The sequence below is a fragment of the Anguilla rostrata genome, chromosome 2, assembly GCF_018555375.3.
Source record: "Anguilla rostrata isolate EN2019 chromosome 2, ASM1855537v3, whole genome shotgun sequence".
In the NCBI taxonomy this organism is placed as follows: domain Eukaryota; kingdom Metazoa; phylum Chordata; class Actinopteri; order Anguilliformes; family Anguillidae; genus Anguilla; species Anguilla rostrata.
Genome location: NC_057934.1, coordinates 40,349,047 through 40,375,843, shown reverse-complemented (window position 1 = coordinate 40,375,843; position 26,797 = coordinate 40,349,047). Strand labels below are relative to the sequence as shown.

Genomic DNA, 26,797 nt, shown 5'->3' with positions numbered 1-26,797 from the left:
AGCTGTTTTAAAATATGAAACATTACAAAAGCAAATGGTTCCATTGATTCACCTACCCATAGATAGCTGAATCTATACTTGACCCATATGCCCTAATACTGTTAGCAATTCGCTAATGAAACATGATTTATATGGTTAATTAGGGGTACAATAGCACCGCATTGTAGGTTCTACATGATGCTGGTACTGAGGTGAGATGAGGATACCACTGTTACTCTGTGTTTTTCCTTCCGCAGTTGATGCTTACAGATGTGTTTAAAACGTTGTTACAATTGTCATGGTATGTAGTTTATAACACGTCTTCCTTTGCAACTTATGCTGTCAGTTGCTGTAGGCTACCTGTCACTCTCATTGATAATGTATTATCAACCGTGGCATACGATAGGTCCTTAACGTGTGTTAGAGAAAGACAGAGATGGCAGATGAATTCTGAAATTCACTGAATGTTCTGAGAATGTTTCTTTAAGACTCATTACCTTTTCATCCGAGATAGAGCGAGAGGAGGAGGGGATATAGGCAACGGTGTGGTGTTGTAGCGTCGATTTCTGTTGCTTTGTGCCTTTTACATGTAGAGGGAGGAGATAGAGTAGGAAAAACAGTTATCCGGGTTTTAAAGGGGGTATTGGCTCTGAAAAAACGAGAGAGACTGTGATGGAGCCGAAGGGAATATAATGCCAACCATCTGCTTGCGACGATGATCATGGTAAGCGACAAAACCCATAACCCATTTCATACCCATTGCCTGTGACTGTATCATGAAATGTCCGTGTGTGCGTGTTTTGTGTGACGGTGTGAATGTGTGCATGTAATAAATCTGTATGTGTATTCGATTGTGTAGCGGTGCAGGGAGGGAGAGAGAATGGAGGGAAAAAAGAATAAACGATGCAAAGCTTGGAATGTCGAGACACTTCATGCGTTGACAGGTGCGTTAGCTTGGACACCACACCACAAGTAATTTTACATGTGTGTTTTAATTTAGGATAAGTTGAAGGAAAAAATCTTAAACGTACCTTAAGTCAACTATATGCATAGTGTGCCTCATATTAATTGTAAAATATAGGCTGTCGTTAGTTTCTTAGACAGTTTCTCGCATGCTACTGAATCATATAAGACCTTCTTCCGTGTTGTATATTTCGTAAATAGCTCATATGTGTCCAAACACATGACCATAAATCGAGGTTAGAGAATTACTAGGAAAATCATTTCTCGCTGTCTTTATCCTGTATTACACGATTATATTGATAGGCTAATATGGAGTGCGTGTACCTATCTCGTGCTCCTGTGTGTTCGAATTGTGTCTTTACATAGAACACTAGGTGCAGTCAGTAGCCTACATATGAGCACAAACCTCCACAACGTTTATTTTCATACAGATCTCGGACCCCTGATGATGTGATTATCATCGCATTATTATTATTATTATTATTAGTGTAATTAGGGTCGTTGTTATTAGCTATTAGGCTACAGTGGTCTTGCACTGTAGACCGGAGCTTCCGAAAACAGCACAAACAGAAACATACATAGGCTACATAGCTAGCTACACAATATGGGAGGGGGTCTTATATGGCAGCGTCACCCAAATAGGTGTTAACAGCCAGCAGAATTATGTAATGTCACAGAACGGTATCTTTGCGAATGTAGAATTTAATTAAATATAATTCAACATAGGTGTGTGCGTGCATGTGTTGTGTGTACGCGTGCGCGCGTGTGCTCATTTGACTGGTGATATTTCTTTTATAGATTTTGAATTTGAGGTTTGGTTATCTTAACCGGCGACATGTTGTCTACTCAGGTTTCTTTTCTGTAATTGACATAAAACCATACACAATTTCTGGCCTATATACATGCATGTTTGTCTGCCTAGCTGCTGAGTGTCCGACCTGTGAGTATTGATTCTATTGGACCATTTCATGGTATAAAAAGAACATGCAGCCTATTCTCAATAGCACATTGAAGACCTTCCTTCGCTTACTTTGTGATAGCCTATAGGGTGTCTAAAACGAATAAGGTAATATTCCATTTATAAATAGTTGTTGTTGTTATTATTTGATTGGTATTTGGAGAGGTCTATTTTAATGTCGGCCTTATCAGCTGCTTCATCTCCATGTAGTTACGCTTCGCGCCCCCGTGTCTGGTACTGCCTATATAGCTGTAAGGCTGTAAGTATAGTTACGATGTAAGCAGCTTTGTAAACACGAAACAGTCGCATTTATTGGTGGTATCATGTGTTACAGTGTATGTATTGCGTTCAGGAATTCCTCCTTCTGTTATATTCCCTATCAGAATCTGGAAGCGCCATCGTACAGTGGCCTGGACACCCACAGGATATTTTTGCCCCATTTCCAAAAGTGTAGACTTAATTTTAATACTGTAATTAATTATGAATGTAATGATTCAATAGTTAAGGATTCACAGTGGTTAGTCATTTTCCTTATCATTTTACTTTTCACCAATTCTCAAATGATATTGGTTAAGATATTAAAAATAATATTAAAAATAAGTTAAAAAAATATATATATTCCATAATCTTTCTCATGCTGGTTAAATGACTGAACTAAAATAAATACTTTTGTCCTCCTCTGTTTCTCCATGAGTCCTAAAATGAAAACTTTTCACTGACATGAACAACGCTTTTTTTGCTGTGTCCAGTCCCTGTAGTCCCCTCACCTTTACCCTTTCATCACTTCCCAAACCCCTCTTTGCTTTTGGTTTTTGGTGTCAAGGTGTCATACCATGTGTCAGATCAGACTGTGATGACGAAACACTGTATTAATATAGCGCTCCTTTTCTGTTTCAGCTCCTTGTCTACGTGCTGTGAAGTCCAATCCTGGGGAAGTAGGACCTCCTCTATTCCAGCCTCCCCTTTTGCCCCTCCCCTCTTAAACCCTTAGACACACCAAGTCATCCTGAACCCCATCCTCGTGGACCCTTCTTAGATTTCAGCTTTCAAGAAAGCTAAACTACACATCACTGAGTTCTCTGCGGCCACAGCATGTCACCTAACGTTGCATGAAGTTACACACATTCTCTGTAGCATATCATAGCATTCCTCTTAGTCTGCAGTCACCGACAGCTTTAGAATGACTAACACATAGCCCCACAAGTTCATACAGTCATGTGGGATAGAAAACCATAGAGGCGTTTTAAAAGCATATTTTACCAGATAATTGAGCTCATAGGAAAACATCATTCAACGCAAACACAGGCCCAAGTTCCTGTGCGTATATAAGTTCATATACACAGATACGCTGAAATTATTTGCAATAAACTGAGAAAAGACACTGATCGTAAAATAATTCTGTGGAACAAATATAGCGCGGCCTGCAAAATCACACGCATCCAGGCCGTTAGTATGGGTCTTTAAACAAACTAAACCTGCTCATTGAAGTTGCAGAAAAGATCGACCGATCGCTCTTCTATAACGTAAGCCACACATAGGCATTGCTGACACCCACTCACTTGAAACAGGGCGGCAGTGAGACACATAGACACCCACACACTCTCACTCGGGCGCACGACGTGACAGGCGAACCCAGGCAGCCGGGTCCCCAGCGGAACGCTCACTCCTGCCGACCGCGTAGCGCACACACTCCGGTCTCACCATGATGTGCGAGGTCATGCCCACCATCTCGGAGGACGGGAGGGGAGGGGGCGGCGGGGGCCCCTCCTCTCCGGCCGGGGGCGGGGTCGGGAGCGGAGGCGGGATAGGGGCGATGGGAGGCGGGTATGGGGGGCAGAGGGGGGGGGACGAGGGGGGCAGCACGGGCAACCTGGAGTCCCTGATGGTGAACATGCTGACGGAGAGGGAGAGGCTGCTGGAGAGCCTGAGGGAGACGCAGGACAGCCTCGGGACGGCCCAGCTGCGGCTGAGGGAGCTGGGGCACGAGAAGGACTCGCTACAAAGGCAGCTGTCCATCGCCCTGCCACAGGTAAGGGAGTGGCTATGTCTACGCACACGGTCTGCCGTTGCTATGACAATATGATCTTGCCTCTATACTTTGTCCCTTGGAAGTGAAAACCTATTATAATCTTAAAGAGATTATGAATGATTGAAAAAATGAGGAGACATCCTGGTATTGTCTGGTTCAAATCAGAATGTCCCACCGAAGCTGCTGTTGGGATGATCTCTTGAATAAGTTTTGATTACTGTGCAGTCCACTGAGTGATGGTTGATGATGGAAGAGAGGTATCCCTGGAAGGGTACGGAGCTGGAGGGGAGGACTGAATTATTGAGAGGTTCAAGGAAGTAAAACAAGCAGGAAGGACAAGGAGAGGCATAGGAGTGGCAGTGATCCAACCTTCATTTTACAGTATCTACTTAAAGGACTTTCTGAGTTTCCATCATTATCAGTGCCAGCCCCCCGATTTCCCTATGATTAGGGATTCTGAATTTATATGTGGTCATAAACGTTATACATATGAACAGGCATTAGGTCACCATAAAGATGCTCAGTGAGAGCTGTGGTCCATTGTATACACGCTGTGCTGCTGGAGCACTGGAAGAGATTTCACTAGAGACTGAGACCAGACTTAGAGAGAGACCCAGACAAGAAGAGAGGAGGTGCTTGGACTACATTTCTACATCGATTCAGAATTTGTTATCAAAGGACAGGGGCATGGTGTTAGTTACATAACAGAATGGCCTAAACCACAGAGAGAAGATAAACTTTAGTGTCAGTCAAAATACCGACACTGGGACGTTTTGAGAGAGAGAGAGCGAGAGAGAGAATGGAGGTATATTTTGTACAAGGTGACTGACAATGTTAGAGTACCTTAAAGTACCACAACCACAGCATTGACAGAGAGTGAATCTAATATAAACACATTGAGTTGACTCATAAGAAGACACTTCCGTTCATGAAAAGACCAACATGATGCGTGAGGGGCCGGTAGTAGTCTTCATCTACTGCTGCGGTGGCATTTTCGCAAAGCTTTAGAAGTATGTGAATATGGGAGTGAGAGAGAGATGGTTATACAAAACAGGCTCTGACACCGACAAATCTATGCTCAATTTACATATTGTTGCATGCTAATTTGGACTCCAGAGAATCTATTCTTAGGTGCTGTGAGTTAGCACACAGAGACAAAGAGCGAAAGCAAGCAAGGCAGAGAGAATAAGTGACTGTCTGGACCTTACAGCACAATTGCACCTACGTTGTCCTGGGAGTAAGGGAAGCGGTTAATACACCACACACATCCCCTGGACCCTGCATTCATGGGTAACCACAGCCACTCAACTGACTGAACTGAGAGTGAGAATGAAATGGAGTCAGAGAGGAGGAGGACTGAAGCGAGTTGTGGGACAGCGGTGCCAATGGGAACTCTAGCCCATTCCCAGCAAGATACAATCCCAGAAGGCCTAGCGCCAATGGGCCCACTGTGTCACCATCTGCACAGCCTTCTCTCTCCCCTACTCTTCCTCTCCATCTGTGTCACTGTGTCTGCATCTCTGACTGACTGAATGAGTGGATCAGTGACTCAAACATAAGCTGACCAGTGCGCGAGCTCGTTCGCTGACTGTGCAGCTCGTATATTTATGTTACTTAGCTTGGGGTTACAACACCCCAATTGCTGACTTGACAATGGCAATGTAAATATGTATCTGAAAAGGTGTAAGTGTAGGGAAAAGTAACAGAAAGTGCTTTCAGCACCACTTATTGCTGGACAGCTCCCCATTCAGCACTACCCTGGAGAGAGTGAGAATGTAATGTTTGATTGGCCCATGTTAATCATGGGGCTTTTGGGCAACCTGCATAACTGACAGCTTTGTTCTAATGACTCACAGAATTAGCAGAAGCTTCACAATGACAAATTGCCTGTCAGGATTTATATATTTTAATGCAAACAGAGGATTGAAGGGTTCATTCTAAAACTTCATTTCCGATTATTGCTTGAAAGATTTGGGCTGGGATGGCTTCATAGTATTTCAATAGTTTTCATCACAAGGAAATCGCAAGGCAAAGGGTACTCTTGCTTGACAGCCTGGCATGGTTTGTCTTCATATGCAAATGTAACGCAACATACTGCTACATTTGTAGAATCAGCTTTTAGTGTAATATTATTTGTTTGCCAATAACAGCGGCATCAGTTTTATATGATCTTGTGATGACTGAGATAATTCTGCCTATGATTTTTACAGAAACAGCTGGTCATCTCTTCGCGGAGAAAAAAAAAAACCTTTTTATAATTACAAATTGTCATATTGTGGATTTTGAGAATAAAACAATTCTGCCAAATGTGCATTACTTATTATTCTGATTCCTGCCTCTTTATGTAGGCGCATGTGTTGCGGAATGGAAACATAAGCGTGCCGTAAAACAGGCAACTCAGCGAGAGCATGTTGACTGCTTGTAGTTGGCAAGGCGAGCAGAACGACTGGAGCCAGGTGCTCTGTTCAGCGGTTCCAGTGACCTCTGCTAATGAGAGGACCGGTGGGCGAAGTGAGCGCGTGCAAAGCAGCGGTCAGCCAAGTGGTGGGAGTGGTCACGCTTGTGCCTGATTTCTGAGTGACAGTGCAGCATACCTGCGCATGGCAGTGAACTATAGGGGAGCCTGTGGTCCTGCGTTGTTATGGTGCCAGAGTGGGTAAACTGAAGCTAAATATACTAGCTTGGCTAAAGAGTTGTGTTTATGCGGAGAGCGTGATGGTCAGTGGAGTGGTCCAGATGGCTCTTGCAGATGGCTGAGAAACAGTTTGGTCTACTTCAGATCTAGTCTGGATCCCTCAATATGCTATTGATTGGTATTTCGTGTCCTGGGATTGTGTTGTTAGGAACAAATTTGTGGTTACCAGTAAGACATTTTTAAAATCTTAACCCCTTCTACAAGGTTTATTTTTATTTTAATATTCCAGTTTGCAAAACAACAGTTATGTGATAAAACGGCAAATCATATCGGGTAGATTAGCCTTTATCAGGTTTTTTCCTAAAGATATTTTTGGTTGTCACAATATTGTAATATTTTGAATGTGTTACTATGTGTGAGTATGTAGTCCTTGCAAATGATTATTGACTGTAAATAATATTTTCAACTGTTCGCATAATCTGAGAAACATTCTTACTCTTAATATTATAATCCTTCAGGTTCTTTTGATGTGCATGCTGTTTGTTGTTCATGCCTTCTGAAAACCAAAAACCAAAAAAAAAATTGCCTTTAATATTCTACAAGTGTTTTGGTTGTTGTTATTTTTCATTTAGCATGTAGCAAAGGATCTGAAGAGAAATAGTACTGCCATTATCTGAATTTACATGACCTCAGAGACTAGTGCAAGATGCGGGGAGTGAGTACAAAATGTGGCCCTTGGAATATGATGCTTTAAAATAAACTAAATAGATGGAAGATTGAGTGCCCGACTGTTGGTACTATGCTGTGTTGAATTTGTGTTTTATTTTTGCCATGGGTTTGAATACACATATATACACACACGTACAGTGCAGTTTGTAAGTATTTGGACCGTGACACAATTTTTGTAGTGTTGGCTTTGTAATGCATGTAAGTGCATGTGTCATTGCAAGTAAAACAGCCCATCGTGAAGCCGAAAAATCTGAATAAATCGATCAGGGACAGTTAAAACTTTGAGTGTGCCACAATCAACTGTTTGACATATTAGCAAGAAGTAAGGGCGCAATGGTGAGATCAGCAATAGCGAATGACCTGGTAGACAGTGAAAGACCACTGTACTGGATGAGAGAAGAACACTTACAGTTGTGAAAAAAACCCTTCCCAACAGTCCAACAGATCAAGAACACTGTACAGTATGTAGGTATAGAGGTGTCAAAGACTACCACAAAGAGAATACTACACCAGCATCAGCGGGTTTGCTGCAAGATGCAAACCACTCATAAGCCTCAAGAACAGAACAGCCAGGCTAAAGCTTGTTAAAAAGTATACAAGAAAAACTGTAGCGTTCTGGAGCAAAGTCTTATGGACAGATGAGACGAGTATGAACCTGTACCGAAGTGATGGAAAGAGGAAAGTGTGGAGAAAGTAAGGAACTGTTCATGATCAAAAGCATAGCACCTCATCTTTGAAACACGGTGGAGGTAGTGTTATGGCTTGAGCATATATGGGTGCCACCGGTACCGTCCCTCTTCTCTTCATTGATGATCTGACTGCTGATGGCAGCAGTAGGATGAATTCTGAAATTTACAGAAACTTCTGCTTGGATCCATCCAAATACCTCAAAACTCATTGGACGGCGCTTCACCTTGAAGCAGGACGATGACCCCAAATATACTACTAAAGCAACCGATGAGCTTTTCATGGCCAGAAACTGGAATGTTGAATCCAACTGAATGTGTTTTTCACTTGCTGAAGACAAGACTGAAGGCAAAAGCCCTGAAAACTAAAAACTAATAGCAAGTGAAGATGGGTGCAGTATAGTCCTGGCAAAGCATCACCAGGGAAGATACCCAGCGTCTGCCTATGTCTGTGGGTCACAGACTTCAGGTAGTCATTGAATGCAAAGGATTTGCCACTAAGTACTTAATTTCAGATAATGTTAATGATGACTTTATTTAAGGTTATGTTAATTTGTCCAATTACTTTTGGTCTCCTACAAAGGGGGAAGTATATATAAAAAGTGCTGTAATTCATACATGGATTGCCTGAAATGGATGTAAATACCCTGACAGTCAGCGGTGTTTGTGTGTGTGTGTGTGTGTGTGTGTTTCTGTGTGTGCACGCAAATATATTGCAGTAACCACTTTGGTGAGTGCAATTATTATTGTGCTTTCATGCAGTGCTATCTGAGTTTATGTTATGCTCCAGTGTGTAACAGTGTGATGTAACAGCAATGCTAAAGCACACCAAATCGAATGATGAGTCTGGAAGGGTCACCACAGAAGGATATTTATGTGATACAGTGCATCACACACACTCTGAAAAAGTCCACCAACCAGACAAAAATCTGTTTTCTGGTGGGTGTGTGCATGCGAGTGTGTGCATGCGTGCAAGTGTGTGTGTGTGTGTGTGTGTGTGTGTGTGTGTGTGTGCGTGCGTGCGTGTGGTTCGTGCTTATGTGCTTGTTTATGAAATAACACAGTAAAATGTGTTTGTAAAATTTTAAAGTAATTTAACCAATCTTGGAAAATTGAAACCGGATTAAAACTACTATGATATTGGAAATATTAATTTACAGACGGATACTTTTTTAAAAGCAATATATTGTATGTCCACTATATTTGTGTGCTCTTTTATTAGGAGTTGTGTGATGTTTTGCTTTGCAATGCTAACTAAAGAGTTAAATGTGTGTGAGTGCAAGGCACAGAGGGAGTGTGTGTGTGAGTGTGCATACATGCGAGCATGTACGTGTGCTTGCGTGGGTGCTTGCGTGTGTGTGTGTGCGCATGCATGTGGGTATGCGTGATCATGTACGTGCGCGTGCATATGTGCTTGCGTGTGTGTGTGTGTGTGTGTGCTCTTACGCTACGTGTCGTTTGATGGTTTTTTTTCTGTTTCTCTTCAGGAGTTTGCAGTGCTGACCAAAGAGCTGAATGTGTGCAGGGAGCAGCTCCTGGAGAGGGAAGAGGAGATCGCTGAGCTGAAGGCAGAGAGGAACAACACACGGGTCAGTCGCCGCCTCTCATCCCTGTCTGAGCCACGACTCCCTCGCTGTAAACCTGAGAACTAACTCTGCTGACAGAGCATGCTTAAGCTGAGCGAAGGCAAGGTGTCAGAATTATTCACTGTCCTTCACGTTCTGTCATCTTCTCTCAGTCGTAAGTGAACGCTTTCTTTTGGTTGTTTTCACCTCTTTGTTTCGCTGAAATGGGTAACAGACAGCCACTCCACTCCTTTTCTCTCAGTGATTTTTGAAGCAGAGGTACAGTCTGGATTACCAGATGACATGATTAGCCTAGAAGGGTTTAGAAAGCAGAGAGAAAACATATACCTTATAGTTTTAATCAAGAACAGCAAAAGGAGTTTGTCACTTTGATTGAAATGCATTTTAGACCAATGTGTACTTACGCAAGCTGATTAAAACATTTTCCATTGGTTGAGATGGTCCCAAGTTAAGACAGTGCTGTTATTCAGGCTCCTAAAGCTAGGCATGGCGACCCAACTCACCTCTGTGAACTGTCTGTGTTCCTTCTGCTCCTGTCACTAGCTACTCCTGTAGTTATAGGGACAAGTACCCAAATTCTTCTCTCTCACTACTGCCCTCTCTGTTCAGTTTCCATTGTCTTTCCCTCTCTATTGTCCTCACATTGTGTTATTTATCTTCTTCTCTCAGTAGCATGCACTAGTGTTACTAAAGCATACATCTCCCATGAGCCACTATGATCAGGAATGGCATTTCCAGCTCTGGAGGCCAGAGCCCTCAAATCTTAGTTTAATTTAAATTGGATTGGAGGTTTGTTCGCCGGATGTTTCAGTGGCACCAGAGTTTGCCATTGAGCGGTAACTGTTAAACCTGCAATACTCCTGGATCGTTGGCTCGTCTATCAAAAGGACTATCTGTCTGCAGAGGTCAGTCTTTGTGACCTCACTTCCTGTCTTCCTCTTTCTTTCCCCCAGTTGCTGCTTGAGCACCTGGAGTGCTTGGTGTCCCGTCATGAGCGCAGCCTGAGGATGACTGTGGTGAAGAGGCAGGCTCAGTCCCCCGCTGGGGTCTCCAGCGAGGTGGAGGTGCTCAAGGCCCTGAAGTCCCTCTTCGAGCACCACAAGGCTCTGGATGAAAAGGTGAGTCAAGGGGGAGATGTTGCTTTTACCAGGTCCCCTTTAGGATTCTGACCAGTATAACGCCTAGTTATACACATTTTTAACTTGCAGAGTGCACATTTTACCTTTAATGATTTATTCTAATTTTTAAAATGCCAGCACTGGTAATCCTTATCACTTGGAAAGTATGCTATGACACTTCGAAAGGAAGAGCCATCCTATAGGAAGATGTAACCATGGAAATGATGAGCACTGCGTTGCCACACTTGAAATGTCTGTTGGTGAAAGAGGGAGACAGTAAGAAAAGGAGAGGTGATATATGGTGTGCCGACTGTTTCTCAGTGGTTCTGACTGTCTCAGTCCACACACTATCCTCCCCAACCCCCTTATACTACAGCCGGTCACAACCTCCTCCACCATCATATCCCTGCTACTGCCCGGCTCTCCTGTGCCTGTGCCTTCTGTATTCTTTCCCTTTCTTCATTTTCCTTTTTCCTTTCCCTCCTCTTCATTCCACTCCTCCCCTTTCTGGCCCTAGGTTCGAGAGAGGCTGCGCGTGGCCCTCGAACGGGTTTCTGTGTTAGAGGAGGAGCTGGAATCTTCCTCCCAGGAGGTAAGGTTATGTCTGCGCTGTGTATTTTTCAAAGTCTCTGCTTCAGCTGCAAGCCGTTGAGCCTTATTCTCTTTGGCTTACAGGTGAGTTCCTTAAGAGACCAGATCAAAAGACGACAACAAGGGTTAGATAATGGGAAAGAGGTAAGGTGGTTTTGCATACGGTATTTGTGTGTGTCGACAAGGATAGTCTTTTAAAAGAGGCTATACAGCTACTAGTGTGCGTAGACCGCAGCGCCATTTAATATTTGTCGAGAGCTTTTCCCCGCATCTCTAGTCCTTTTTCTCTTTATCACCCCTTCCCTCTCTCTTCTCTCGTTGACTTGATTTTCCTCCTTTCTCATGTCTTTTCCACACTCTCTCAGCGCCTGCCAAACGGTCCTTCTTCCGTGTTGGATGATGGAGAGGTTGACCGGCAGAGAGAGGGAGAGATTGAGCGACAGAGAGGAGAACTCTCCCAGCTGAGGGAAAGGTTGGCTCTCATGTGCCGACAGGTGGGACCTTACACTGGCACACCTTTGCTTTTTTAGGACATAAACATTATGCCATTTGGCAAGGCTTAGCCTGAACGTACCTATCCTGCCATGAAATTTCAGTATTGGTCTACTAACATCCATTAACTGCCATTTTGGATTTCTTCTTTTTTAAATAATAATGGTTTCCCGTGGACCCACATAAAGGTTTCCTTGTATGTACAGGATTTATCTGTTCACCATTACCACCTTTGGTCACTCACATCATAAAAACATCTTCATTTAACAATTTGCCACATGCATTAACTTTTGGACTTAAATCTTAATTGAAAGGTCACACCTCCGATATTTATAATATATTTGAAATATAAAATATTAAGTCTGCTTGGGAACTTGGGTAGAGAAATTGCAAATCAGATTCTGTGTTACTATATTTAGGGTCTATATAGGGGTTTGTTTTATATGGTATTCTGAATCGGCAGAATCTCCATAAAAGCAAACTGTTTAAAATGTGTCCATACATAGATGAGAACTTTAAATTTTGAAAATCTGTTGCTGCTGTTTGTTTTATATTGTAGACTTGCAACACATTGTTTTCACTTTCACTTATAGTGATATCCATAAAACACAGTAATTTTACGATGTGGCTGACACAACACTCCTACACCAACCTCTCACATAAAGCGGATTAAACAAATACTTTTCAGTTTATGAACTAAAAACCACTGTAAGAGGGTTGTTTATCCTATTTCTCTATTCCATCAAATCCCTAAAGAATAACTGATTGCATCGCACTTTCCATTTCCTTCCTATGATATTTGTGTTTTTTCGTAATTGTTCTCTTTATAAATCTCTCGAGAGCGAATGTGGAAGAAAAATGAGTATGGAGTGACTTTCACAGAGCGAGGGCTTGTTCATTGCAGTTATTTCATAGCTAAGTTCAAAGCACACAAGCTGACTTATGGGTTACCACACTTCCCTCTTGTGGGCAGTTGTGGAATCACAGTCACTGTAAAATCTTGCCAAAGGAATTGAAGTAATATGAACAGCTGTCTTTTTGTCCCCTGTCCTCCAATAACTTCATCTCCTATACCACCCACTGTCTCCGTCTGTCAGGTAGGAGAAATAGAGGAACAGCTAGCTGCTGCAAGGAGGGAGCTGACAAAGTCTGAGGAGGCCAATCAGAAACTGCAGAGAGATGTTAAAGAGGTGGGTATGTCTCGACTGTTCTTGTGTGTAGAATCCGAAGGGTCCTACATTTGGGGCTGTTCTGGAAACTGCCTTTATCTACCGCTGTTCAACATGACTTAAAATCCACAAAAGTGTCATGAATTAAATCCCTACGAACAAAAGCCAAAACTGATTGTCACTGTCAACTATGTATTGTGTGATTCATTTATGAGTTTATGGGATGTGAAATGCAAATCATTTTGGTGGTGATATGCCATAGAATTTGCCCTGGAACTATGCAACAGGCTTACGCAAGTTTCAGATTGGAATGGGGGAAGTTCCAATATGAGGCTACCGTAGAGGATGTTATCATACGTTGTCAAGGAGAACTTTGCCAACTTGTTTGAAATTCAATTGATGGGCTAGAAGAACAAGTCTGTACCTGTGTGTTTAGGTGCAGCTTCCTTTGGTTGTTGTCTGCTGAAAGTGCAAAAGTTGCTTGGGATTTATAGAACTTAAGTCTTGTTGAAAAGGGAGTTTTTCAAATCCACGTTTCCTGAGAACTGTAAACAACATGAAAGGAGCCAATGAGCCTGTTTGGGTTTGCAAGTGAAATCCAAAACAGGCAACAAAAAAACATGGCTTTCCAGCGATTTTTTTTTCTTGCTGTTTTTTGAATGGCAACAAATAGTATTCTTCAATATATAAATGACTCCATATTTTAATGGGGGCTTTTGACTCTCTTTACAGAGTGCGTGTGTGATAGACTTTAAACAGGGCAATTGTCTATTATACCATCATAAGTATCTGTTTTCTGTGTTCTCTGGAGCTTACTTGTTCACATTCAGCCATTTATCATTGCGCCCCTCTGCCTTTTCGTTGTGTATCTGCTATTTACTGTCATTGAGTGGTTTATCTACAATGCAGAAGCAGATGGTTTATTTAGACTTTGCCTGATAGTTTCTGTCTCTTTTTTCTTAGGCTCTTTGTCAGAGGGAAGATATGGAGGAGAGGATTACTACATTAGAGCGCAGGTAATTTTCACTCTACTGCAGTTCAGCCTCCCTTTGACCCAGAATTCAGTTGTTCTGTGTCCTAACTGCACTTGAATTTCCCACAGTACTTTACCTCACCTGCTCTTTTTAGTTTACTCTCTAACCGACTGCCACTCCTACACACGATTCTCCACCGGTGTTTGAACTTGGACCAAAGAGACATTTTATGATGAAAAACGGTTTAATGCGGTTTCTATCCTTTTGTCTTCGTCTTCCTGTGAGTAAAGCTCTCTTGCTTCTTCCTGAGTGAGTCATTTTATGCAGTGTTTACACTAGTCTGGTTTGTGTTTGTTCCGTGCAGATACCTCAGCGCCCAGAGGGAGGCAACCTCACTCCACGACATAAAAGACAAACTAGAGAATGAACTGGCAAGCAAGGAGTCTCTCTACAGACAGGTACCAACATTACTGTTTACATGATTCAGAAATTACAGAAGTAAATATTGTCATATTGAAGACTGAAAGGATAGGCCTACAGTCCAAATGTAGAGTCGACTCTGTAAAGTGTCTTTGTGACAGTTCTCTGTGAAAAGCGCAATGCAAATAAAATTGAATCGAAAATATGACGACGTGTATTAGTCAGAACTATATAATCGTTCTTTGCTCGCCATGTCTTGTCTGCGGGCAGGACGCTGGTGTAGTTTAGTGGCGGACAGTGTCATTTATCTTGACCTTGGGAGGAAGTCGGCTGTGTTGCCACTCTAAGAACAGAGTACTGCTGGGGGAGGAGTAATGATCAGCAGACATAAGTGTCTTCCACGCTCGTTCTTTCCCTCCTATACCCGACCAGAGCGAGGAGAAGAACCGGCAGCTGCAGGAGCGACTGGACGACGCCAAGCAGAAGCTGCAGCAGACGCTGCAGAGGGCCGAGACGCTACCGGAGATCGAGGCCCAGCTCGCGCAGAGAGTGGCCGCTCTTAACAAGGTGCCGCTCCCCCTCTGGGCCCCTCTCTCCGCCTTTCAGCTCCTCTGTTTCACCGTACCCTGGGCTCTCTTCCTCTCTGCCTGCTGGAATCTCTTGTGGTACTGTAGCAGTATGAGAGTGGTGTATCCCAGAAGAGAGTCTTTGTGCATGTGCTTTATTGGCTCGTTTTCACTCACTCTCTCCCCTCCACCCCTCCCTCCCGTTCTGTCACCCAGGCGGAAGAACGCCATGGCAACTTTGAAGAGCGATTGCGACAGATGGAGGCACAACTGGAGGAGAAGAATCAGGAGCTACAGAGGGTGACTATCTCTCTCTTTCTTTGCCTCTCGCTCTCTCTTTCTCTCTGTCTATTTATAGTGCCTCTCTTTTCTACACCACCCATTTGTCGATCCCCATTTGCATCCAAGGACTCTCCGCTCACCATCCAGCACCACTTCCAGTCAAGCGCAGTGGATGTCCTGTACAGTACAAGCTCCTCCCCTCTTTCCCTCCATTTCACCCCGCCCCTCCTTTTTTCCCCTTTCCTTTCCAGGCGAGACAGAGAGAGCGAATGAATGACGAGCACAACAAGCGGCTATCCGACACGGTGGACAAGCTCCTCTCGGAGTCCAATGAGAGACTACAGCTTCACCTGAAGGAGCGAATGGCGGCCTTGGAAGAGAAGGTGCTGCACTCAAACCCGGGCGTGGCTGTTCAGCGAGGCTAATTCGGGAGGGCGGTGTCTCGTAATGTCAACAGAAGCCTTGTCCCACACTTCATCGTTAGAAACCATGCAGATTTTATAAAAATTATAGTTCCTGGTCTAAAGTCACATGCGCTTTGATGAATCTTTATGAAAGAGTCAATGAAAGGGTGTGGTATAAAATGGGTGATTGTAAGCAGGTTCAGCGTGCTTCCTTGATACAATAATATTGTGCGATGGAATAATTATCTATGCTGCAGTGAAAGAGCACTGCCTTGAGCCAACTTATTCAGCAAGTCTGTTCGCTTTTGAAAACATCCCTGGTGATTTTCTGATTTTCAAACAGGTTTCACGCAACACATGGTAGCTTAATACTGTGTTCGCCCCTTCCCCCCCCAAGCTTTGCTGCTAACATAATGTTTGAATTTTTTTAGTTTAGTGAACTCCCTGTTGTGTAAGTTCAATGTGCATTTATTTGCTGAGATGTTGTATTAATAGATGAATACATATTCTGTTTGTTCATTGTTGGGAACATAAGCACACTGGTTTCCTCTGTTAAGCTAATATAGGATGACAGGATAAGGGGAAATAAGCAATGTGTATCTCTGGTATAGCCAATATGCAGGGTTTTGTATTCGTTTTTTAGCCTGTAGCACTAGTGCTAATAAGGTAAAAACATTTACTAGCACAGAGAAAATCACTGTAGCGCAGACCTTAAAGGGGATTCTATTGGTCTCGGTTGGCATGCTTTATTATAAAACAAATATTCACAAGTGAAGTGCAAACTATGTACAGTGAGCTCCATAATGTTTGGGATGAAGACTTTTTTTGTGATTCGGCTTTGTATGATAGTGACAACTTGAAATACATCTCCCATAGTGCTCGCAATTATCCGTCTTAGAAGAGAAAGCTCATTGAACTCTGAGTTTGGCAGATTTAACATTTATATTACTGAAACACAATTTAACTAAACAACTTGTCACATGGGTGCAATACAAATATGTTTTTATATTCGCACTGTTAAATCGCAAGTGCAACAATATTGTCACACTTTACTGCCCTGCCAATATGCAATGATCCAGCACTGTTGGTAAAGATCGATGACCAGATAAAATTATGCTAATCTTTGAAGTGCGGTTTGCTTAACCAAATGTTTTTGTTCAAGTTAATCACTAGAATGTATTCAAACAAACTTGGATACATTTAATCTGCACTGTGCTCTACTTTGGTCAGTGTAGAGGTGCCCCTCGACCCCCATGTCGGTTTTAACCTGTACTCATTACACGTGTCAGCATTCAAAATAGTTTTTTTCTCTCTTTTGCTTCCAGAATGCCCTTTCAGAGGAGCTAGCAAACATGAAGAAGATACAAGATGATCTCCTCGCTAACAAGGTATGTCTCTAGCTCAGAGCGTCTAGACGGCATGGGTTTGGATCAGTTCATTAATTTTTCTCTGTGTATGTGCATGCTATATTGATTCTCTCTCCCTCTTTCTATCGCTCTCTCTCTCTCTCCCTGCCTCTCTCTCAGGACCAGCTAATAGCTGAGCTGGAGAGGATTCAGCTGGAGCTGGATCAGCTGAGAGGGCGGCCTGGCTCCTCGTACTCCAGGTTAGCCACATTGGCGATTGAAGGGTATCTATGTTTCGTAAAAGCATTAACAAACACTTTATACATTAGGGAACAATAATGCACAAATGCCATTTTAGATCATAGCATGCTAATTACTGCATGTTGTGTTGAATTCCTCTCCTAAAGCTGAACAGCCAAAGTGGCCTCAACTGCCCTCTCCCCCCTTTTTTTGTTGCCCTTGCCCTTGTCAGGTCCCTCCCAGGAAGTGCATTAGAGCTGAGATACTCCCAAGGAGGCGGGTCCCTCCCGGCTGGCTCCACCACACACCTGGATCACTATGGCAATGCCGCCTCCGGGGGCGTGGTCAGGCGGGCTCACCGCGGGCGATGGGGCGGCGCCAGAGATGAAGCCAGCAAGGTGACGTGGCCCACGTGAGGCCTGACCGTGTCACTGTCTGGGATAGCTCAGCAAGCCCACGCTGCTTGCGCTAACCTCACCTTCCCCCCCTTCCCTGCAGTATGGAGAATGGGACAGCGGCAACCTGCTGGGTCCCGGGTTCGAGGGAGGCGTGGAGGGTGGGTGCTCGGACGAGGAGGAGGACAGGGAGACGCTGTTCGGCTCGGAGTTGCTGTCGCCCAGCGGACAGACGGACGTGCAAACCCTGGCCATCATGCTACAGGAGCAGCTGGAGGCCATCAACAAAGAGATCAAGTGAGCGGCTCTCTCTCCCACTTAGGCTGGTCTCATTGGGGGTCAGGAACCTGTATTAGGGAGAACACAAGACTCACTATTGGATTTTGAAAGGTTCTGATTCCTTGGGGTCCATATTCTTGCAATGGTTTGATCAATAATACAGTTTTTTCTCTTTTTCCTCAGCAGTGTCATTGTTTTGGATTGGCCTGAATTAGCATGTAGCGTCCACAGGGAAATTAGTGGCTGTTTGATTTCACGTATAGTTAAGCTGCTAAGTGTTGTTGTGCAAGTTTTGTTCATAAGGGCGAAAAGGAGTGAGGATATGCATCCTTCATAATGAATGTAGGTCAAAAAGATATATGGCAAGACTTTTGGGGTTTGGGAGGGAGGGTATAAAGAAAGCGAGAACAGGTTTAATCGTAGCTCTCATTATTACTCCTCTCTCGTCCCCCCCCCTCCCAGACTGATTCAGGAGGAGAAGGAAAGCACAGAGCTGAGGGCGGAGGAGATCGAGAGCCGGGTCAGCAGCGTTGCGTTGGATGGCCCCCCGCTTCCCCCATCCTCTCTAGGCGGAGGAAGGGACGGGACTGGTCGGGGCTTCATCCCCCCTTCTCTCACCTCCTCCACCCTGGCCTCCCCTTCGCCCCCCAGCTCCGGACATTCCACGCCCCGCCTGCCTCACTCTCCCGCCCGGGAGACTGACCGACCGGTACGCTGCCATTCCGGGTCTGTAGAAAGCGTGTGTCAGTCATTTTGAGCTGGAGTTCTAATCCTGCTGCAGCTTCATGTGTTCGAGTTTGTATTGCCAGTTTAACTTGAGTTTTAGAACTGTTTTCCAGGTCTTGTCAATTCTTTGAAGGCAGCGGTCTGCTTTTAATGCTAACTCAGACCATTGACTGAAGTCCTGGGATGTGGACAGGAAGTTACACTGCCTCCAGTTCCTGTTGTAAATGAGTCTCTCTTTGCATATGGCAGCATAAACAGAGACACCTTTGGCCATGAGGGCAGGAACTGCCTAGCCTTTTATTTTTGTTTCTAACAAGCCACTTGGGTAACGGGGGGATTTTTAGTTCCTTATGCCCCAGAGTTGCTCTAAACAGAATTAGCCAAGGCGCCAGCATTACTGAAAGGAAATGTTTCACTTCAGAACAATAAGGAGGATGACAGGTCCCTGGCCCTGCTGGACTCCACTCCTCCTCCCACACCTCGTGCACTACGGTTGGACAGAATGACTCACACACATCCAGGGGCAGGGCTTGATGACCATCGTGAATTCCGCAGGTCAGCCAGCCACTAGTCTTTTCTAGACATCTTTGTCTCCCAACGTCCAAAATTGTATTACAGATTTGTAAGCTGATATTTAAAACTACAGGCTATGTCATTTTCATGGTATGTTAATATGGCAGTAAATTGCCTTTACTGGAAGATGGAAAATCAAGGCAGAGAGGGACTTTTTAATGTTAATGCAGCCTTTTCCAATTAAACAAACGACACGTGTATCTTTGCTGGAATTTTGAATATTCCCAGTGGTAAAAGGTTACCAACTTGTATAAATACCAGCTTGTATGCCAAATAATTAAACTAATTGAATGTGTTCTCCAATACATAAAAAATACTTCGGCATATATTTTACATATCCTTATTGTCACATTCTGTATTTAAAAATTCTGTATTCAAAGTTTAAAGTGAACCAGGACTGATATTTCAGATATGTATAAGCATTAACTTAAGCAACCCCTCCCTGCTTGTGCGCTAGGCTTATGTGAATACCTTCCTTTCCTCTGGTGTCTCAGCCTATCAGCAGATGGCAGCAGTTCCAACAGCAGTCAGGACTCCCTTCACAAATCCAGCAAGAAGAAAAGCATCAAGTCTTCCATCGGCCGCCTCTTTGGAAAGAAGGAGAAAGGGAGGATGGGCCAGCCCGGGAGAGAGTCTGCGTCACTGGGTGAAAAGAAAGAGCAACACAAATATGCAATATGCACATTGCACAGCTGCTGACGTTCATTGTAGTACCGCATAGTTTATCATTGAGTGTGATGAATTGTTGTGTGATGACGAAGTCACATTTTTGTAGCTTAGTTAAAAATAAAGGCAGGGGCTGCTGGGTGGGTCATCACTTCAACTGTGTTAAGGGACAGTTCCAGTGCATGTATTGACCCAGTTGTCCAGGATCAAATCCTGACTGTGCCAACTGTGGCAAGTAGCCCCTGTTGCATAGCCAATTAGGCAGCAGTGTTTCTCAGGGTTAGGGAGCGTTCAGTCGGCCAGGATCCGCGCCTCAGCACTATCTAGCGAGCCCGCTGGTTGATCCGGCCTCCGCGGTCTGCTTGGTAGTGCTGCGCGTTAAGTGTCTGACTCATCTGTGCAAGCTTGGCTTGTGGGCTGCGGTGTGAAAAGAAGCAGCTGGCGACATCACATGCTTTAAGGAGAGTGCGTGCTTGTCTACACTCTGCTGCGAAGACAGAAGCATGAGCGCTGCTGAATACAGTTGGACTTTCCAAGCTGGGGAGAAAAAGGGAGGTGGGTGGTGAAAGCATTTTAAAAATAGAAGCAGAAGACAGTAGCAACTACAGTTAAAATGGTTGCCCTGTTCAAGATGAATAGCGTATAGGGCCAAAGTTGTAGCTGTATCTCTGCTGACACCCTCTCTATTCTCTCAGCCTCCACACCCTCTGAAGACCTGGGCTCTGCAGACCCTCTGGGCCTGACCAAGCTGGCTGGATCTGTGGACAAGGATCGACGCAGCAAGAAGAAGTGAGAAAATATCTTTCTTCGCAGCTTCCTTTTCACCATTTACCCAGATTATGACTGGGTATTTGGAATTTAATGGACGTGATCAGGTGACCTGACTTTAATATGTATTTATCCTTCACTGCCTCAGGCATGAGCTGCTGGAAGAGGCTTGTCGTCAGGGGCTGCCCTTCGCCTCCTGGGATGGGCCCACTGTAGTCTCCTGGCTGGAGGTAATGAGTCTTCCCCCGTCTGTCTGACGGTGTCTCTCAGTCAACGCAGCCACCAAGGAAAAATAATCATTTCCCTCTCTTCTGTGAATTATGCTGACTAAGGTCGTCTTTCTGGCACTTTTCACTGCTCCGCCATTTTCTCCCTCTCCCGTCTTTGCTCGCTTCTCTCCCCTGTAGCTGTGGGTGGGGATGCCGGCGTGGTATGTAGCAGCGTGTCGGGCAAATGTGAAGAGCGGTGCCATCATGGCTAACCTGTCGGACACGGAGATCCAGAGGGAGATCGGCATCAGCAACCCACTCCACCGGCTAAAGCTGCGGCTCGCCATCCAGGAGATGGTGTCCCTCACCAGCCCCTCTGCCCCGGCCAGCACGCGTTCTGTCAGTACCCGCACACTGCAGACTGAACCCGCACACTGCAGACTGTACCCACACAATGTAGACTGTACCTGCTCACTGCAGACTCTACCCTCACAATGCAGACTGTACCCACACAATGCAGACTCTACCCTCACACTGCAGACTGTACTGCCAGCTCGTCAACCCACACTGCGATACTGACACGCAGACTGTACCCACACTTTGCAGACATCCACATCAGACTGCCACATGACTGACCAACATAGCTACACACTGCAGACTGTCCCACCATGCAGATGCCCACAGCGATTACCTAAACAGCGCATATGATCCCAATCACTGTTACCTTTATGACTCCAATACAGGCCTATCTACACTATCACCCTGCTTGTTTCAAGTTGCCATGTGCAGAAAGTGCAAGTACAAATACATTGGAATTATTACTCCTACAGTTCCTGCCAAATATACGTGTAAAGGTCATAATGTAAATACGATTTTAAAGATTTATTATCCACTCGAACCAAAGTTCTGTGAATGTCTGCCTATGTTGTTTATACTTAAGTTCTATTAGAAGGGCCTTAGGTCATTTTCTCTAACTTAATTAATTTTTTCTTACAAATTAATTTTACACTTTTTCCGCTGTTTATAGAAAGCGTTAATTACCTCATTATCTCAATCATATCTCATGTGATGCTTTTCTCTCTCCAATTTCTCTAAATCCCCACGACTGGACATGATTACAGTCCACCAGCAATGTGTGGATGACACACGCTGAGATGGAGTCGCTGGCCACTGCCACCAAACCTGTGAGTATCTGTGGCATGGCTTTCGAGATAAAGAAAAAATCGACCATTTTATAATTTATTATCATTAGAGACACCATTTTATCTAGGGCAGTTTCCTCACCTGCAATTCAGCCACCCGGCATTCAATTTCTTTCATTTCTGTTTCTCTTTCTCTTTGTCTGTCTTCCTAATTAGGCAGTAGAGTTGAACCCCTTGCTTCCTCAATTTCCGTTTAAGTGTGAATTTTTCCAACTAATATCCATTCACTAACAAAGTATTCCTCCCTCTGGGTCCTCCTTTCCACCCTGCTCTCCCTTACCTCCATTTTCCCTCAATCAAATTGCCCTCAATCGCTTCTTCCCTTCTGTCTTTCTCCTTCCGTCTTTCCTTCTCTACTTTCTCCTCCCCTGCCTACAAGGAGCTGAAAGAGATTAGCTGGGATCAGGTAAGTACCTGTTGTGAACTAAAATCAAAAAAGGCATCTAATAGTATGTATATGAGCACACACATGCAATATGCATGCGCATATTGCAAGCACATAGGCATGCAGTTGCACAAATTCTCACAAAGACTAGATGTGCAAACTTGAATCTTTCTCAAGCTCCAGAACCCTACATCTCTTCGCTTTGCTTCTGTGCTCTGAATCCCCTCCAGTCCACCCTCTCTTCCCCTTTCCTCCCGTCTACCTGCCTTTTATTTTCCTCCTTCTGGCCTTTTGCTTCAGTCTATTCCGTGGCTGTATTCCCGTTCCTATGCGTGATTTATGCTCTCATTTCCACCTGCTTCACGTCCTCGTCTCTTTGTAGATCCTGGCCTATGGGGACATGAACCATGAGTGGGTAGGGAACGAGTGGCTGCCCAGCCTGGGCTTGCCTCAGTACCGCAGCTACTTCATGGAGTCCCTGGTGGATGCCCGCATGCTGGACCACTTGACCAAGAAGGAGCTGAGGGGGCAGCTTAAAATGGTGGACAGCTTCCATAGGTATGGGCCCGGCGCCATTTCGGCTCCAAGCACCCAGTGCTTCACGGAGATTGTATCTGATGCCATTCTTCACCCTATGCTTTATGTTAACCATTACAGTGTTACAACCCTATACTGTATATAGCTACTTTTCTGCCTCAAAAGGGGCTCAAAAGTCCCTGTTCTGCTGCTGTGAGTTTGATGTCTTTTGATGTACCTGGTGGCCATGTCGTATGGAAGTGACATCATGTCACATTCTTGACTTGCATCCAAACCCATGGCTGTGATTTCTTTCTCTCTCTCTCTCTCTCTCTCTCTCAGGGTCAGCCTGCATTACGGCATCATGTGTCTGAAGAGATTAAACTATGACAGGAAGGAGCTGGAGAGGAGGAGAGACGACAGTCAACATCAGAACAAAGGTGACTTTCCCTTACATTCATCTCCCCGTTCAGGCCTCCTTCATGACCTCCTCCCCTTCTACACCACTCTAGTGATTGTTCAGACTTAAACCAAAATATAACCTGCAAGTGTTACGAGAGGGCTTGTAAGGTCTCAAGGAGTTTCCAGTTGTGGATATTCTGTCTGACATTTTTTCTTAATTGGTGGAAGATAGATGAATTAATGAACCAGATTAATTAATCACAGTTGCAGTTGTTCAGCCACAACACTGCCCCCCATTTCATCCACCTACCTGACACCTGACTGGCCAGGCCTTCATTGAAACGGTGTCATCTTAGTGAGACTCACCTGGATGAATAAAGGATAAGCCAATTTAAAAAATAATGGTACGTTCTAACAAGCTTGGCCCCCCTCCCGTCTAGACGTGATGGTGTGGTCGAACGAGCGCGTGATGTGCTGGGTGCAGACTGTGGGTCTGAAGGAGTTTGCGGATAATCTGACCGAAAGCGGGGTTCACGGGGCGCTGCTGGCTCTCGACGACACTTTTGACTACACCGACCTGGCCCTGCTTCTTCAGATCCCCAACCAGAACACACAGGTAGCCCAGCTGTCCCAACCACTGCTCCATCCTGACTGTGTTTGATCTTTCTCTCAAGAACAAAACATTAGCATGGTTTTAAAGTTACGTTTTGCTTGACAAGTGAAATGTTCTCACCCCGTTGTCAAATCTTCAAAATCTTAAAGCAAGAAAGTAATAGAAATAAGATTTTATGTCTAAGTGTGACTAAAATACTTGGTTTTTGCTGTGCTCGGTCTCCAATCCACAATCCATGATTCACTGTTATGACTGAGGATTTTATTGTCTTCCTACTCCTCGTCCTCTCAGGCCAGACAGCTTCTGGAGAAGGAGTACAACGCTCTCATCTCCATGGGAACAGAGAGAAGGCCTGATGAGGTAAAGACAAATCATAACAATAATAATAAATCTTCAAGAAATTAAATGTTGCTTTCCAGAAGCTGTTATTCAGAACAAAAGAGGTTACAAAAGACATGCAGTCATCCTTGGAGAATACACACTTCTATAAATGCTTTATGGACCTCCACGCAACTGTGGTTGATCTTTGATATGTGAGCCCAGAGGGTGACGGTTTCTGTCTCCGTCTGTCTCTCAGGATGGCACAAAAACCTTCACTCGCTCGCCCTCATGGAGGAAGATGTTCCGAGAGAAGGACCTGAGGGGAGTCACCTCGGACTCCTCAGAAACATTGCCCCCAAATTTCCGTGCCTCAGCCATCTCCACGCCCTCCGTGACCTTGAGGAAAGTTCAGAGCGAAGGTGAGGAGTGTTTTCTCTCCTTCTGATGCCTTCTTCTTGCCAAGTCTACTCCGCCATTCCACCAGTGTGTTCCTGCCTGTCTGTCTTTCTAACACTCTGTCAGTGCAGCTTCACTGCAAAGAGCATTTTTTGGAACTTGCAGCGGGGCAGCAATGGGCCTGTCATGGCACCGCTCCTGTCGGCACCTGTTTTTTTAAGCATGCCAAGAACCACAGCATCAGTCGCATACTGTAATGTAAACCACATTTTTGGAGAGTGCAGTGCAATGCTGTGTAGCACTATGTATAGCACCTGTCACAGTAAATCAATCTCTCTCTCTCTCTTACTCTCTCTATGTCTCTCTGTCTCTCTCTCTCGCAGTTAACTCTGGGTCCAGAGGAGAGTCAGGGTCAGTGAGAACATACTCCTGCTGAGACACACTGGGGTGAGCAGAGTCTGTAGCCATCATTATGTATCGCCTTGTTTATTATTATAACAGCTTACAGCGTGTATTAATGTTGCTACATTTAAGGAAAGTAAGATTACCACTCGCTTTCATCGAAGTACAAGTCTGTACTGGCAATTCTGGAATTATTTCCATTCAAATTTTTTAAGTAGATTCTGTACTGCTCATTTTTATTTAATTTTCCAGTTATGCAATTCTGGCATATAACCTTAGACCACAGGGCAACATTATGGGATTTATAATATTAGGCTTACTTACTGCCAACTAAATGCAGTACAGTGATTAAAATAGAACAAAGCAGCTTCCCTAGAAAGCTGATAGGAATACCAGAACCAATGGTACCATTAACAAAAAGTACCAATAGTTACTCCATTCAGAAAAACAGCTTGAGTTACAAATAAATATCATATATATCAAAGCAACAAAATTAAAATGCATAATTTTATGAAGAGATTATAAAAAATAAAGTTGTACAAATTGTGCCATTGTCAAGTGCCCATATAGGATGAATATTGTCTTTTGAACTATGTGCCAGTGACTTTATGATACAGAGAAGAATAGACACAGCTGTATTGCTAATTATTGTAAATATCAATTTAAACATAAAACAATAAAATGGAATTCTGTATTACCAACTTAAAACTTCCTATCCTAGAAGGTGACTAGACAGTAATTCTGTAATTCTGCACAAAAATGTGCTGGAAGTTGTTAGCATGTATTCACTGAGAAGTCCTACAGTCTCAAAAAAAGTATAATCTTTGTATGTTCTACAGGACCCACTGGATTTGTGTTTCCTTCATTTGGAAAACAACAGGGAAGCAATGAAAAGAACAAAAGCTATATAGATAAATATAAATACATATAAATATATATTTGTCTTACAATTCTGCAATAACAGAGAGAATGAGAGAAAACACTTGGAGAGAAGAAAGCACTGATGTCTTGAAGAAATGAGGATGAGAAACAGCAAATGTATGAATAGCTGGAAGAGATAAAAAAATATATCTGTCTGCCTCTCTTTCTCTCTGTCTGTCCACAATTGTGCTGTGAAGCCGTTAGGATGGTTTTGAAACTGACTGCAGTTATCCACGGTAGCCCCATCTTTACACAGTGTTACAGTTTAAGGACGTAAAAACCGCCCACCTGGCAGCCATTTTTGCTCTCGTTTTCTATTAATCTGAAGAGGCGAAGCTTCTCTGGGGTGCCCATGGGCTCACTTTGATCTCTCTGTCATGTGCGGCGGGATATGAATAATATGAATATGTTATAGGTGTCTTCATGTTCAACTAGAGCTCTGTATCCAGGCATCCATGGTGGTGACGTTAGTGTGAATCCATATAAAACTAGCAGTGTCTATACACTGCGACAGAGCGGACACTGCCATAGAACAGACTGACGGCGTGTGTATGCAAGTGGGCTGTGGTGTACTTCTGCTTGGTTAGGTCAGCTCATCCTATCCTCGATTAACTGTATTGAGGTCACATTCAGTTTGCCTGGTTGAAAACAAGTTAATGGTGGACGGTGACCTATGATTTGTGTTTGTATAACAAAATAAACCTCACCACTGTCCATTCCATTCAATCTGGTCTTTTCTGGGACAGAAATGGACAGTAGAAGAGATGATACACCTCCATGAACCAGCAGTGGAAGATCTGAAAGAGCATAGAGGATAGATGAAAAGATAAGCAAAAAGAAAGTGTATAGGCAGTGA

At 44.0% G+C, this 26,797-nt stretch overlaps 1 protein-coding gene across 4 annotated transcripts; it reads left to right on the top strand.

Annotated features, from left to right (window-relative positions):
* The first annotated feature begins 250 nt into the window (after positions 1-250).
* LOC135248024 (liprin-alpha-3-like) lies at positions 251-26,642 on the top strand. Of its 4 annotated transcripts, XM_064322118.1 has the most exons (33): positions 252-703; positions 839-923; positions 2,798-3,929; positions 9,467-9,568; positions 10,519-10,683; positions 11,201-11,275; positions 11,359-11,418; positions 11,640-11,768; positions 12,864-12,956; positions 13,899-13,951; positions 14,274-14,367; positions 14,762-14,896; positions 15,112-15,195; positions 15,429-15,560; positions 16,907-16,969; positions 17,108-17,211; positions 17,400-17,565; positions 17,666-17,859; positions 18,304-18,550; positions 18,989-19,122; positions 19,635-19,786; positions 20,502-20,595; positions 20,723-20,804; positions 20,982-21,182; positions 21,905-21,967; positions 22,365-22,391; positions 22,753-22,928; positions 23,229-23,326; positions 23,729-23,904; positions 24,193-24,261; positions 24,479-24,641; positions 25,002-25,065; positions 25,860-26,642. In XM_064322118.1, the coding sequence occupies exons 3-32, from the start codon at positions 3,603-3,605 to the stop codon at positions 25,052-25,054; spliced, it is 3,711 nt and encodes a 1,236-aa protein (XP_064178188.1). In that variant the 5' UTR covers positions 252-703; positions 839-923; positions 2,798-3,602; the 3' UTR covers positions 25,055-25,065; positions 25,860-26,642. The 4 variants fall into 4 exon arrangements, with proteins under 4 accessions (XP_064178191.1, XP_064178188.1, XP_064178190.1 ...); XM_064322120.1 differs by lacking the exon at positions 839-923 and having other exon boundaries at positions 17,108-17,187; XM_064322117.1 differs by lacking the exon at positions 839-923.
* The last annotated feature ends 155 nt before the right edge of the window (positions 26,643-26,797 follow it).

What these genes read in the sequence shown, in the direction of transcription:
- LOC135248024 (XM_064322117.1), top strand. Translation starts at nt 3,603, where the DNA reads ATGATGTGCGAGGTCATGCCCACCATCTCGGAGGACGGGAGGGGAGGG. An exon ending in ATTACTACATTAGAGCGCAG is followed by an intron (nt 13,952 to 14,273) that starts GTAATTTTCACT and finishes TGTTCCGTGCAG; the next exon opens with ATACCTCAGCGCCCAGAGGG. An exon ending in TGGCGGCCTTGGAAGAGAAG is followed by an intron (nt 15,561 to 16,906) that starts GTGCTGCACTCA and finishes TTTTGCTTCCAG; the next exon opens with AATGCCCTTTCAGAGGAGCT.